Below are 15,794 nucleotides of genomic sequence, written 5' to 3' on the forward strand. Positions count from 1 at the left end.
CAGAAAACGCTCTTCAGTATGCACGCCGCTTTTAAATAAAACGGTACGTTTTGACATCTTGGGTTGACATCCCCTTTAAGTCAGTCATGAAAAGGATAATCGTTATATTTTCAGAGGTTGAAATGGGCCTAGGTAAAGATGTCCACACATTTTGGGGTGTATTGATCCGTTATTTTGACATTACTAACAATGTATTTTGAATGGAAAAATAGTCTCTGGCCCCTTGGTGACTCCCACCAAGACATGGTGCCAGGGGAGGGGGTGTGGCCATTTTGATAATTTCCAGAGAGCAGTTTTAAAATCGTTAGGTTTTTTTTATCGATTTCTCCAAAAACAAATTGTTATCATTGTAAATGTAAGCTAATTCGGGTTTACTGATAAAAATAAAATACATAAATTGATCTTGTTAAGTGATCATGGATCATTGCTTTAAATGTCTCTGTTAAAAATGCTCTTTTACTTATGGTGTCAATTTTTTTTTGTTAAGCACGTTTGTTGGTATCCGCTGAATGTACTTATTAGAGTAACTTGTAATCTACATTGGTTACTTTTAAAGTGGGTTAAAACTACTTTTAAGAGTAAAAGTACTACTAAAGTACTACTTTTAAAAGTGGTTACTTTTTTAAGCGAGTAATCTGTAAAGTAACAAAGTTGCTTTTTCAAAGTAACTTTGACAATGATTGGCGAGTTTCTCACAATGTAAATTAATCACATCAATTTTCAGCTGCATGATCTAATTAGCATACACCAGAAGACTGCGCTCCAGCGAGTGACAGGGAACAGAAACAAGGTAATAAATGAAAAGTAAAAACAGCTCATTTTCTTGAGGATGTTTGTCTACATTTACAAAGGGCAGCGTGAGTGAGTCTGTTGGTGCAATAAAGTTGGAGTCAAGGGAGCCATAAGGGTGACAGCGCTCATCTGTCATCATTTAGTTCCACCCATCAATGAGGTCTTTTTTTTTTTTTTTATCATTTTTGCCAGGCTATCAACTTTTTTTTTTTTTGTTTATAATGTCATGTATTTTTCCTTTGAACGATCCTATTAAACTTTGTTTTTCCAAAATAAAATGTCTATTTTTATTGGAAAAAATATAAGAAGTTGTAATGCCAATTTGAGTTCTATCCTGATGTGATGCAACTAAACTTTAAGCATCTCCCGACACTTATACTGTATTCCTGTCGAATTTCATCGGCTGTGATTGTAATGTGTTGTGCTATTACTCTCCTGTCCCATGGCATCAGCACAAATTCTGGATTTAGATGAAACATTACTTCCCTTTTCCGTCTTCATATCCAACAACGTAACTGTTCATTCACTGATTTTTCAGTTAATACTGGGGAAAAACAAAATTATTCATACAGGAAACTCTTGTAAGTGAAAGTCGGATCAGTGCGGTTTAGCATCAGGGCAATAAGAGGTTTACAATAGCCGTATCATGTTCAGGGCCCGATCCTCCTCATTCATAATGCTCAGTATAATCAGCCATTAAAACCACCATTAAAAATGAATTAGGCACTGGCCCACGTGAAGCCAGTCGAGGGTGTAATTAGTGGCACCTATTGGAGTGACAACGTTACGACAGCCGCCCCCAAACAACAAGCAGGAACGAAATGATCACATACCGCATGCAAAGTGAAAGGGACTGAATAATTCAACTTTCCAGTTAATTTTTAATATCGACGATTAATATCTTTTTTTTCCTTCTAAGCCCGAAGCCGTGACATGAGTCTCCAACTTGTTAGCCCACATTGGGAATGAACGTGTGCAAAGTTGCTGCCAGCCATATGTGGAGTTCAGATGTATGACATGGGGTCAGCACGCTCTTGGACCTTTTGTTACCTGCAGTCGTGGTCAATACATCGGTAGTGTTTCGGAGTCCCATGAAGTCAAATTGGTAGAGCCTCCAGTATTTCTGGTCCGACGTCTCTACTGAGTTTCGCCTCCACTTGTACACAATTTCATCTCGTGGGTAGCCATCTAAAAAGAACACATATGCTGGTTTAGCTTGCTGAAAGAAGGGCACAATAGAGACAGAGAGAGACTACAGAAGATGAAAAATCCGTAGTAATATGAACAACAACTTCGAGACATTTCGAGACAGTAGTAGTTCTTTTGTTGCCATGGTGACACCACATGGCCTTCTGGAATGTTTTAATATTGTGGTGGACGAGCCAGGACTCCACTTGCGCTGATCTTTGAACTGATGCTTATGTTTAAAGTGTACATGTGGCAGGCAGTGCTTTTAAGAAATTCCACAAACTAAAATAATCAGACCGGTTTATATATTTGTTATATCAGAGCAATCCTGTTAGTGTTTAGCTTGTACAATCTGAGGCAGCCATAGGAGCTGAAACCCTATTCAGCTCTCACTTCTGCTTCTGTCTTACAATTGCCTCATATTATGTTTGGTCCATTTGAACAATTATCAATCCATCCATTTTTTGTATTGCCTGGTGAGAATGAGTCGGAGCCCTGTCGCAGCTGACTTTGGGTGAGCACACCCTGGACTGGTCGCCAGTACCTCAGAGGGCACATAAGAATAAACAAGTATTCACACTCACAAAAGACTTATGGACAGTTTAAAATCTTCAATGTGTGATGTGGTAAGTGGCGGGAGTAGTAACCACCTAAAAATAACACATACATCTACAAAATGTGGTCTGACCCGAAATTCAAACTCTGAACCTCTCCACTGCGAGGTAGGCATTGATTTGAACAACATATCACACGCAGAAAGCAGGCATGCAACATGCATGTCGACATCCTCATTGATCCAGGTCATTTGATTCTCAGGATATTGAATCGATCGCCACTGGACTGTTCTAGTTGTCTGAGATGTTTCGCTTCTCACCCGAGAAGGCTTCACCAGTACACGCAGAAATTCTTGGTTAAGATTGAAGGTGTAAAATCCAACCATTTAAATTTGGAGTTGGATGCACGCCTCATGCATGCTACAGAAATAAATCGAAATGAATCTGTATGTGACAGGGAGGTTGAGCTCGTGCCAGTGAGATCTACATGGGCAAATGAGTGACAGCATTAATGAGCTCGAGGAGAGCCCTTGTTAGAAAGCACACGAATCAAGTGAATACTCTCATTAAGAAGATGGCCTTCTATTATGTCATCCAAGTGGTGTTTAGCTAGCTTGTCTTGGGCTCAAGTCATTTATCTGTCTATCTATCTAACTTACACCACTTACGGAAGCTGATTTACATACGATGACCATGGCTAAACGGCTACAGGTTTAATAATGAACTTCATCCCATAAACACTTGACTCAAATCACTTTGGTAAAACAGACGACGGCTAATCATAACAGTGCATTTGTATGCCTGTGTATTTCGATAACCTATTTATCTGTATATGACACATCGCTGAACAAACTAACGACGTTATGAACACATCATATTGAATTTTCCCAAGCACATCAGCATTGTCATGCTGATTGTTGAGCTAACCGAAGATTGACAAAGACAGTGTATTTAACAACGCACGTAAGTGCTTGGGTGATCAAGTACACTTCACATCATTCGGGATGGAGCCACGTTAAACCGAAACGTATCCTATTTTGCGCAGCATATTATCTGGCAAAACATATGAGTGAAGGCCTCAGTCAATTAATATATGACTCGGGAGAGAAAATCTTCTTCGTAAACTATTGCACTGAAAACCGGAAAATAATTGCGCTATACGCTTACAGCCTATGTCAGCCAGGAGGAGTGGCCTGCGAGCGCAAAAGTATATTACCAATAATATAAAATATACTATAATTAATTTTTTGTCACAATAATGTCCTGAGTTTTGATTTGGACTTTAAAAGTCTATACAATAAAGATTTGCAATATTATATTGATTTTTGCTTTTATACTTTCACAGGTTGAAGTGGACAAGAGTAGTAATGTGCATTTGCATGTGGGGGGCGATTGGTCGCAGTTTTAGACATGCAAACTGACAAACCAAGCAATATTACAGCGCTTGCCTCCAATGCTGCTGTAGACAGCTGAGACAGAAAAAATAACACGCAGAGTTCCAAAATGAGGCGTGCTGATTCATTGTAAATCTCAGCCCCAAAATGCCCTTAACTCACTACAGTCTTTTTTTTTGAGGGGAGGGGCAATTTTAGGACTGATTTAATTTTTACATGCATACTGATTATATAAGTGCTAATATTCAACCTGATTAAGCGTCCCTTCAAACTCAAGTAACAACTTTGGGGTGGGGTAGATTCATCTGATTAATTATTATTCTTTGAACGTGGTAATTACCAGTAATCAGAAAATTGTTAAGCCTATCAGAGCAGATATTAAAAAGAAAATATGTGACTTGACTTCAATACATTTTGTTTCTTCTGCATTACTTTTACTTTTATACTTTAAGTAGTTTCAAAACCTTACTTTTATACTTTTTCTTAAGGTGTTGACACTTCAACTTCTACTAAAGTATTTTTAAATCCTAGGGAACAGGTGCCCTGTTTTTGTTCCTAAATTACAAATAAATTAAGAAATTAAAATCTCAGCGATTTCTCACAAAACAAACGTGGTAACTCGATTCGACTGTCTGACTGTTGAGATGAACGCTGAAAGAAATTGTGAGCTCAATGTACACCATTTAATTTGTCAAGTGGGTGCACAAAATAAAATTATGTGGACCCAGATACATTTTTAAGTACTTAAAAGAATGCATCTAAGTCCAGATAATTGTATTGCGTGCAGTAAATTCAAAGCAGCATTTTTTTAAATGTAGCTGATGGTCTTTAATGTTGAGTCGACATAATAAAAAATTGAGAATCCACATAGATATGTATAAAAAAATTATTTGCCTTTACCAAATCAAGCTAAATTTTCACGGCTATATGTCGATACTTTCTCGCCCACTTTTTGAACTTTTAGTTCAGCTTTTAGCGAGCCACGGTTTCTTTATGAATTTTTCCTGACGAGCTTCAAGCCACCAATAGATTTACCCAAAGTCTTGTCACATCTGACCAATGAAATTACCGAACACATCACAATGGACCAATGAAACTTGGACCTCATATTAAATATTCATGAGCTGTGCGCACGTGTGAGGCAGAGACAAATGCGGAAGTGATGTAGGAGTAAATTTAGAGAGTATATCGTATAAAGTAGAGTGAAAGTATGCATCTTGTGTTTGGTTTAATGAGCCGAGGGACGGAGTGCCATAAATACTCACGGACTTATAAGGACTCATGCAGTCGCTGTGTTTTCTCGACAGGTACCAAACTAGTTACCAAAGGCTGCACTGCTGCGTGGTGAAGCAGAGCGGTGAATTTGTCTTGTGTGACAACAAGAGACTGAGAAGGGTTTGGTGGGTGATGAATGTTTGGACCGGGACCCCTCGACGATTTATGACCGACCTGCTATTAATATTACGCTCACTATCACAGGTATTGCTTAGCCATTTATAAATTGAGAGAGTCTGTAAGGCAGGATGTGAATGTTTGGTGTACATAAACACAATAAACAAAAGAAAAAGAGCAGTCAAATTGGATCCTCCATGTCTGCCCTGGCCACTCAATTCTGAGGGAGTTAATTAGACTAAAAAGTCTAGTTTAATTAAACCATTTACATCCAGGAATTACAAGACATTTTATATGTGCCGCCATCTTTTAAGGGATCAGAAGTAACAGTCATTCACTCATTATTTCACTTAAAAGGAGCAGATAAAAGTCACAGAGTTCATTTCAAGTGTGGTATATTCATTTGGAATGTGGCGAGGTTGTCTCTGAAGATTAAGTCCAAGGACATGTCAAAAAAAAAATAATCAAATGAAAACCATCAGAGAGCTCGCAAAAATATTTTGTGTGGCCAAATCAACCGTTTGGTACAAAATAAGAGAAGGAACTACATAGTAATGTTGATCACAGACCAATCATCAAGAAAAACCTCTTCCCAAAAGTTGGCCAGGGATTTCACCAAAAGGTGTGAACTATTGTTGAGCCTCAAAAGCAGGAAGGCCAGATTTGTGTTTGCGAAGAAACGTCTCAAAGAACCAGTCATTTGTGGAACAACAACTTATGGACAGATGAGACAAAGATCATCTTGTACGTGAACGATGGCAACAGATCAAGATAGAGAAGGCAAGGAACAGCTCAAGGTCCAAAGTATATCGCGTCATCAGTGAAGCGTGGTTAAGGTAGAGTCATGGCGTGGGCACGTATGGCTGCCAGTGGAACTAGATCGCATGTAACTGCTGACAAAAGTAGCAGAATGAATTCTGAAGTGTTTCGGGCAATATTATCCACTCATATTCAGTCAAATACTTTGTACTTCAAAACTTGGCAACACTTTATAATAAGTACACACTAATAAGCATTATCTAAGCATTTGCAAATACGGAAGCAATCATTTATAAAACATTATTCAGACATGAATAATCATTTGCATATAGTTTGTAAATACAACAACAAAGGTTTTACTCATCATTAATAAGCATATTAGTAAAGCATTGTTACTTAGTGAGGTTAATAATTTATAAAGCATGTTTTTCACATGAATAATCATTAGTATGTCGTTGGTAAACAGTTCTAATGGTTTACTCATCATTAATAAGCTCATCCCTAAAATGCTTCATGATTGCATTTTTATACTTTATAATTGGCAGATTCAACATGACTAGATTATGTATTGCATCATCTCCCAATCAGTCCTTTAGGAATAGGTAGTAGTTTGTACGCAAATGACTAACAAACTATTTTGAAATACATGCATCCACTCATACACAAACTAATCAGACATGTGCTATTTGTGAGTGAGAGTGTTAGTTGATGTTTTATAAAAAGGTACACATTTCTTTTCCAACAAATGTGTTATTAACACTTATTAACACAGGAGTTCATTCATTTTGGTGGTTACAAAGCACTGACCATTCATTAGTATTTTGTGTGAGCTCATCTATAGTGAGCGCTATCTATGTCTAATAAATGATGAGTAAAACATTTGTTGATATATTTACAAACTATATGCAAATTATTATTCATGTCAGAATAATGCTTTATAAACGATTGCTTAATTATTTACAAATGCATAGCTAATGCTTATTAGTATGTACTTATTATAAAGTGTTACCCAAAACTCATTGGACGGTGCTTGACAATTCGGATGGACAATGGCCCAAAGCGTATTATGAAGGCAACCACAGAATTTTAAAAGGCATAAAAAAATGACAACACCAATATTTTGGTCCAAATAATTAAAAGTATTACATGTATTTTTGTTGCGTTTCAAAGCAGACGGCACGGTGGACAACTGGTCAGCACGATGGTCTCACCGTGTAGAGGTCATGAGTTCGATTCGCTCCGGCTTTCCTATGTGGAGTTTGTATGTTCTCAATGTGTCTGCGTGGTTTTTCTCCGGGTACTCCGGTTTCCTCCCACATTCCAAAAACATGCATGGCAGGTTGATTGAACACGTTAAATTGTTCATGTGTATGAGTGTAATCACGAATGGTTGTTTGTCTTTGTGTGTCCTGCAATTGGCTGGCAACCAGTCCAGGGTGTACCCTGCCTACTGCCCGAAGACAGCTGGGATAGGCTCCAGCACCCCTGCGACCCTTGTGAAGAGAAGCGTTACAGATAATGGATTAATGGATGGATGTATCTTGTTTCAAAGCACACGAGCAAAAATAATTTTCTGACTAAAATAGAGTGCCCTTTTAACAATTTGTGTTCATTTACACATGTGAAACTCTAAAATGGTAACTTTTCAGAATGAAGGTGCAGCTGTCTCCCTGCCTTTATACCGCACATAAGTATACACAAGAAGACAGCTTCATAGAAAAAATTGGGACCGGAAACGTTCATCATCCCATTCACCACTGCTGAAAAACAGGTGAGGAAATGCTGAAAGGTGACGGAATGACACATGTTCTCTTTTCTGCAGGCAATTTATCTGCTGACCTTCAATCAGGGTGTGGTCGCTTGTCATCCAGTACAGTACATCATGCAATTAAGAGTGTATGTAAAATGAAGGCAAGAAAGTCACACAGTAGGAGCACTTCAGTGACACGGCAGCCATGCCTGTGATTTGAGGACCTGGCAGCTCAACAAGCTAGTAATCACTGTTAAAAGAAATAAATAAATTGTGTGTATGTGTGGGTGCGTGCGTGTGTGTCCCTGTGCGCCCTCAATGTGTTTTTGGTTATTTCCCAGAAATAGAGGCGCTGTTGGCCTATGAAAAGAAAGCGGCTGACTTCTCCAAACGCAATTTCCGTTGTACTTTAATTACAAGGAAGATTATACTCTGATTTAAAAATCCCGCATTAAGCACAGTTATGAGTTCTTTGTGAAGGAACGATAGAAAACGTATAGTCTGATAGTGATTGGAAAAAAATCAAATGAAAAATAAGCCATCTAATCATCTTGAATTCAAACAATGAAATTACGCCTAGATATTAATAAATACAATTTGTTCAAGGTCAGCGCTCCTAATTCATATCAATTTTCCACGGAAACGCCTTCTGCATGAATTTGGATACACAGAGCACAGCTGGTGTTGCTTCAAGGGGTAACTTGAAATTAATTTCATCATATTTGATTCGGTGGTGACCCATCACCTCCTTCGACACACACCTAAACACACAGCTGTACGAGGCTCCAGCATCAGGCACATTATTAGTCAGTTATGGATTTGGACATGCAGCAGCTGCGCTCCTCATCATCTGCATCTGTTGATCACTCTCATGACTTTTGCAAGCCACTCGCAAGAAGAACTGTCTGCTTCCATCACAAAGTTTTCCCAATCTTACCAATTTTTATCAATTACGTGTAAATGACTGCAATAACCCTTAATGAGGGGTTGGGAATATTAGGTGACAGACGTCTTGTTACATTCCTTAATACGTATGTGTCAGTCAGCTCGTGCATACGTGGACTTGCACGTCAAAACTCACAACTGGAAAAGACGAGAGGACACGAGTGCTCGTCCATTGGGAAATTATGGAGCTGCAGCTGACATTCCGCGTTGATGGTCATCCTAAAGAGACAGACAGAGAAAAATAAAAAGACAGCCGATACTTCACTTGAATCACGTCCTGTTCTTTAGTCAATTGACTGAAAAGAATTTATTGCCATGCAACATAATGATATGAGTTGCCTGACAGCTTTATAATGTGCACAAAAGTGGTGCCTCAATCAGAGCAGAGAGCAGCCCACATTCAGCTTTTCTCTGTGGGTGCACATTGCTGACTTTCAAAATTGCAGAATTACTTTCTGCCATGACAGAATGTGCCAGAAAACCCAAATATGGAGCTGAAGTGTGAACAGCAAGCACATTGACCCCAACATCTGAAGGAAGCTGTAAAGTGTTGACATTTTAGCCAATGTGCTAATGAGCATCATCAGTAAACTGTGCTGTAGGATATTGGTGGAATCATCTCATAATAATTTGATCCATTGCAATAGATGAATCAAAAACACAACTTCACAGAAATAAAAATGGTCAGTTTAGATTAACGTCATCAAGCAGGTGTTGATTTAACCTAAGGATGTTCAAGGCTGTTCCTCGATGGCCGCTGTGTTTCCTGTTTTCCATCTGCCCCTGCTGAAACACACCTGATTCAAATCATCTGCAGACCTTGCTGATTATCTGATCATTTGAATTAGGTGTGTTCTAGCAGGGAGAGATGGAAAACAGGTAGGACAGCGGCCCTCGAGGAACAGGATTGAACACCTCGGATTTAACCATATATTACTTGGGGCATTGCTCGTGTTGTAATTCACATACCAGGATCAGGCGCTTTTTTCCTGGTCAATGACGCATTCAATCTGATTTACAGGGGGTAAGTCCAAAATCCAATGATCCGTCTCTCAACTAGGATAGACTGCAACTGCCTGTGACCCTAAATTACATTGGTAATTTCCAGTGTTGATAATGTATTTTCCAGCTCTGCCGCTTTGTTCCGGTTCTTTCCTCACTGAGCTGTCAGACAGGTGATGTGGCATCTGTGTGGGAGTGTGGTGTCTTGCATTGAAGGTATGCACGTTTTGGCCATCACGGCCCATTCCTTCGCGTTTGCTGCGTTTAAGCGAATGTCTGTGTGGGTGCAAGGCGCTTCCAACAAGTAAGGCGCTAGCTGTCCGCCTTCGGTAGTTGGCTGGGGAGGTTAGTAATTGTTTTCGCCTAGCCATTGATTGTGGTGCCAGGGTGAGTGCTTTTACCAGTCACTCACGGTGACGTTGTCCTTCTCTCCGTTAGGAGATTTTAATGTTTCGTGGTTCATTTTGCTTTCTAGATTCTGATTCGATTTTTTTACTTTTCAGTGTTGGTGTCACTCGCCGCTGCTCAATTGAGACAATCTTAACTTGATTTTATGAGACAAGCTATAGTTATCCGATTGGCTGTTGCAGATAAGAATGGCCATCAATCAAATAAATGACATCACTGCTTCTTCATATCTTTCATGTTTTAGCGATAGTCATGTATGACAGTGTCAACCAAACATTGACATCTTTGTAATGGTGGTTATGAGGCCAAAATGTCTCTATTAATATATAGCCCCTTGTATCATCCACATCACACTTTCACACACCCTGTGTAAACATCATTGTTTGGATGTGGCAAAATTCCAATTCCTCCTCCCAAGTGCAGTAATTTGAAATTTCAGTGATTGGTTTGCAAGCGTGTGATGAGCCAGAGCTTTAAGAACAAGGTCGGGGCCCGACAATTTTTATGAATAAGGCCAGAGGGTCGAGTCCGGAACGGTACAGAGATCGCGGCCGGAGGGCGGTGGACTGAGCGGCAAAAAAGGGTCAAGTGCCAAGAACCAAGAGAAAAAAGACATCTGGTCAGGACACATCAAACACTGACTCTCACACAATTGGCAAAGAAAGTGTCTGAGGAGTATGTGTGTAGAATTGACTTGTCTTCATTAAATGGAGCAGAACACACCTCGACTAACAATCATTCACACTCGTGTTTGCCATTTGCACATCTGCTTTGAAATCCATGACTTATCGATTCAAATGATCTTCAAATCAGACATTCAGAATCTAAATGCCACTCCAAGAACAAATGATTCCAAGATCCACATTATCACACACTCACCTCAATGTGTAGAGAATTTTTCCATTGTTACGGATGCGGAGCAATTGATTGGGGGTTGTAATCCAGTGAGAGTCTGCGGTCTTGGAATTCCTGAAGATGGTGTCAGGCAGCCAGATCAAGCCCACCATGTTACTGGCAGATAGAGAAAGTGCATGCTTCAGACTTTTATGCAATGTTTGAAGTGCCATCACAGATTGCCCAAACGCAACGCACTTCTCAGCACAACATCAGAAAAACAAAACACATCAGCCAATTTGTTCCATGAATGAAAGTTTCCAAAATGCATGTGATCTTCACAGATGTTACAAGTCTTGATGCAGCCAGTACCTGTTGAGAGTGAGAATCCGCATACTGCTGCTGTTATAACGTAGGCGTGTATCCACCCAAGTCTGGGCGAAGATGATATCAATCTGGTACTCCTGTGAGAGGGTAAAGTGGAAATCAGAATCAATTTTATTGCCATTTTGAGTGAAAGGTACATTCACATGTAGACTTTTTTTTTTTTTTTTCGGTCCGATGGTGCAACATGATACATGGGTGCTCATGATAGATGTAAAATTAATAAAAAAGTAATATAATGTGCTGGGGACATCGGGTTGTAGATGATGACCGTTTCAATTCGAAAACAGTATCAGACACCTCTGCCTACCAAGTGATCATAGTAGCATCACCAAGTCGGACAAACAGGTGGAGTTAAAATGTGCGCAAACACACACTTAACTTTTGATATGGAATCGCTATCCACGTGTGTCCTTCAGCCCTTGGCTCTTTTATTTAAATGCATGTTCATATTTTTAATTATTTTCCTTTTCTCTGGGAATAGATTTACAACCCCATTTCCACAAACCGGTTTCAGCATGGTACACATTTTTCATTTTATTAGATTTTTTTTGCATTTTCATTTCCAGAGCAGCAGTGTACCACTTTTTTGCATGTAATGTGGGAGATATCACTGCTTGTATGGCCTCTGAAACGAGACACGTTACGCATTTTGTTTCAGTTTCCAGGTGTCTAAATAACATGGCCTGACATACCTTCGTTAGAAAAGGATGAAAACAAACTGTATACATATATCTGTCTCGTGCAGTAAGCCAGTAGTGATGGGCAACAGCAGACAATTTTAATTCGATAAAGTACTGAATTCTTTTATTTATTTTTTTTTTTGATACCACAATAGTGGAACTCTTAACATTTTTCATGTTGATTCACAACATTTTTATGAAACATATGTACATAAGTAGACCTCGGAAAGCAAACTTTTTAATAATGATCACACTAATAAATAATGAACACAAAAATGAATTAAACTACATAAAACAAAACCACATTTTAGTTTGCCAAGTGAATCATACTTTGGTGGCCAAGTGCATTCATCGAAATAAATATCCTGGCAGAAAATAAAAATAATTCTTCAATGAGGAACATGATAATTATAAATTAAACTGTAAAAAAAAAATTATATGCTTTTTCTTTTACAACGCAAAATTCTACAGGAACCTTCTCGTCATACAGCCTATGTAGTAAATTCTCAGAATAATTGTGGAAGTGACACACACTTATTTCATTTATTAATTAGGGATGAATTTGAAAATTTGATCAATGCCCTATCTCTACCGTGAGGATGCAAGTGTTCAGAGTGTACAAACACTTTGTGGTCAACTTGGTTCAAATTCCCTCGTCAGCCCACAACTCATAACTTCCATCTTGTCCCGCCTGACGCTCCAATGCCAGTCAAAGCGGCCAACGCCAGCTCCGAGCACCCTCTGACTTTAGCACTCTAAAAAAAAAAGAAAAATCGAATGGCACATTCGAACAATGAGTGTCCAAACGGTGGGGGTGGTTTGCAAACGCACACTGAGCATTCAAACCACCCCCACCGACGTCCCCGCAATTGCTGGTCCACAAATGTTATGGACATGCATGAACCGGTCTTCGGTGGAAAAGAAGTTGGGCTCCACTGATATTCAGGATATTCCAAAATGTTGTATTTGACACTGCCAAATGCCACCCAGATGACTAGCTGACAGACCAGTGAAGTTAAAATCGCATTATTTGTTTGCCAAGAAGGCCTCAAGTGCTCCGATGTCACAATTTTTGAGAGCCTCTTTTACTTTGTTGCTGGCGCCAACAAAGTTTGGACCTTGATTGCAGCTAAATTGAGAAACTGCTCCTCGCAGACTATGTAGCACCTTAAAGTGTTTATGAACAAATCATCAAGCATTTCAAAATGGCCAGCTCGGGAAAACATACATAAGATTTTTAATAAGACCTGTGTGGCCCAGCAAGTAAACCACTCCAGCTGCTTTCAAATGTCTTCACGTTCAGAAACTTTAGTCACAAACACATGAAACGATCTGACCTCGGGGTCACTAACGCAAAGTTCAATAAACGGTTCGGACACTGGGATCACATCGTGGTCCCATAAAAACTTGGGCCCTAATAACCAGCCGGCCGAGAGAATATCAAGGCCATGAAGACCCCTTGAAGAAATACCAGCAGGGTTTTGAGACATATCGACATAGTGCCAGTTTTTCAAATCCGTTGTCTCCCCCTAAAAAGATGAATTCTATTTAAAACAAACCAATAAAACCTCTCAGCCTCATTATTACGTATGTCAACACGACTTCAGAATTGGTCCAAAACTAATCTTCATCTATTTTCATTTGGGGAGCTTCCTTTAACATGGAACTCAACCGAGCTGATGTTACTGCGGCGTAGCGCTCTAACCTTGGGATGCTAGTAACCTCCGAGCGTGCGACCTTCAACTTGGCCAAGACCAGACTACGATGAACCTCCTGTCTGTCTTTGTTGCATCGTAGCTAAGAGCGTGAACCACATCCTACACAACTGGCATCCAAAAGTGATTCAATTCTGTGCTCACAATGTTACCAAAGTTTGGAGGGTGGCAACAACCTCCTTCACAACTTTTATCACTCCTCCCACCATGAGCTCAAGTGCTCATGAAGTGGACCATCCCAAAAAATACCTTAAGGACACAGCTCCCATAGGTTCAACTTCCCAGTGGGTGTGAAGGGAGCCATAAATCCAAGCGGCTCATACAGGGAAGCTACAACAACAGTTGGGGGATTGTCTTTAAAATGGATGTTGAAGCCAAAGGAATCGCTGGCCATTGACCGCTGAATGCCCAGTACAACGTTTGTCTGAATTCAATTTACGTGGGTCAATTGAGTCAGCTCTTTCTGAGTGAGCAATACAAGAGAAAACATCTTTATGATTTGAATTGAACTTGTGTAGTCTAAGGCCCGGACGGTTACACAGGTCCAGTGCCTCAACAAACAAGTCTTTGGCTTCTTGGATAGTTGGAAAACTGACTAAACCATCATCAACATCAAAATGATTTTTAACAGAAGAGGAAGCTGCAGGATAAACAGCTTTGTATCGCTGTGCCAGATACATCAAAGCAAAATTAGCACACACGGGTGAGGAGGCAGTTCTAAAAAGATGCACTGTCATTTGGTATTCTTGTGGTCCAATTTCTAGTTTACCGGCCGGTGTCCTGCGTGTTTTCCATCTCCCCCTTCTGCAACACACCTGATTCAATTGATCAGCTTCTTCAGACCTTGCCGATAATCGGATCAATTGAATCAGGTGTTTGGCACAGGGAGAGATGGAAAACACCGCAGGCCCTCGAGGAACAGGATTGAGGACCCCGTGTTAAAATGTTGTTGTAATAAGTCTTTCTAGGCTTTTTTTGCAGCACCCACTGAATAAAAGGACACTGTCATTAGCAAGAGGCCTTCAATGAATGAAGACAACATCTTGATTACAGGTCAGATTTTTTGTGACTATGACTCAAAAATCCAGTGTACTAATTACATACAGATCTTCTCAAATGGCATCACATACTGACTCGGATCTGACAATCACAGACCAACTTTGCCAGTGCCCTCACTGGTGCCGAACCAATGATCTTTGTTGAACCCAAAGCCATACTCCCAACAATAGTGCAAATGTGCTGCTTTCCACTGCTGACTTGTTGCGCTGATCGACAAGAAGGGGATTTCTGCGTACACTGAACTACTGCACTTTCCAGGGAAAATCCCAACAGGACAAGGTATTGCAGTAGGTGAATTATTCATGAGAATTATGCAAAACAATCAAGCTCAGTGCTTGGACTCATCTGCGTAAAATCAGGGGGGGATGCAGGCATAATACGACCAAGGATACATTTTAAAGTAAACAGGAAATAGATTGGTGAAGAAACCTAAGGTGTTCAAGGGAGTCCATTACTCATGGATGGCCAACAATGAGACAAGACAAAGAGCAATTTGGCAGGGGGATGACAAAGGATGATTGGTGTTGTGTATTCTCTGCTGGGAAATTCAACAGAAAGCAGCAAGTTTATTATCTGGGACATGAATATTTGATGTGAGTCCTAAAATATTTAGAACATGATCAACTAATTTTTCTTCTGTCCATGATAGTTCTTATACAAGGGGGCACTGGGTTGAATGGATGGATGAATTATTCCATCCATTCATCCATCCATTATCTGAACCGCTTTATCCTCACAAGGGTTGCAGGCATGCTGGAGCTGACTTTGGGCAGTAGGCAGGCCACACATCAGAGGGCACGCAAAGACGAACAACCATTCGCACACACACACACATACATACATACTATATGTATATATATATATATATATATCTATATATATATCTATATATATATATATATATATATATATATATACATACACACTAATTGAAT

The 15,794-nt window shown here is 39.7% G+C and overlaps 1 protein-coding gene across 1 annotated transcript in view; it reads right to left on the minus strand.

The window, feature by feature from the left end:
• The window catches only part of LOC148340713 (gamma-aminobutyric acid receptor subunit gamma-3-like), a 73,145-nt gene that overhangs the window by 17,810 nt on the left and 39,541 nt on the right, over positions 1 to 15,794 (minus strand). The window contains exons 4-7 of the mRNA XM_088290833.1: positions 11,391 to 11,482; positions 11,064 to 11,195; positions 8,911 to 8,993; positions 1,843 to 1,980 (exon numbers count right to left, since the gene is read on the minus strand). Coding sequence (XP_088146959.1) covers positions 1,843 to 1,980; positions 8,911 to 8,993; positions 11,064 to 11,195; positions 11,391 to 11,482 — 445 coding nt within the window. The remainder of the gene's footprint in view (positions 1 to 1,842; positions 1,981 to 8,910; positions 8,994 to 11,063; positions 11,196 to 11,390; positions 11,483 to 15,794) is intronic.

This window comes from Idiotropiscis lumnitzeri, chromosome 3 (genome assembly GCF_059441095.1).
Source record: "Idiotropiscis lumnitzeri isolate Australia: NSW breed Sydney's pygmy pipehorse chromosome 3, RoL_Ilum_1.0, whole genome shotgun sequence".
NCBI lineage: Eukaryota > Metazoa > Chordata > Actinopteri > Syngnathiformes > Syngnathidae > Idiotropiscis > Idiotropiscis lumnitzeri.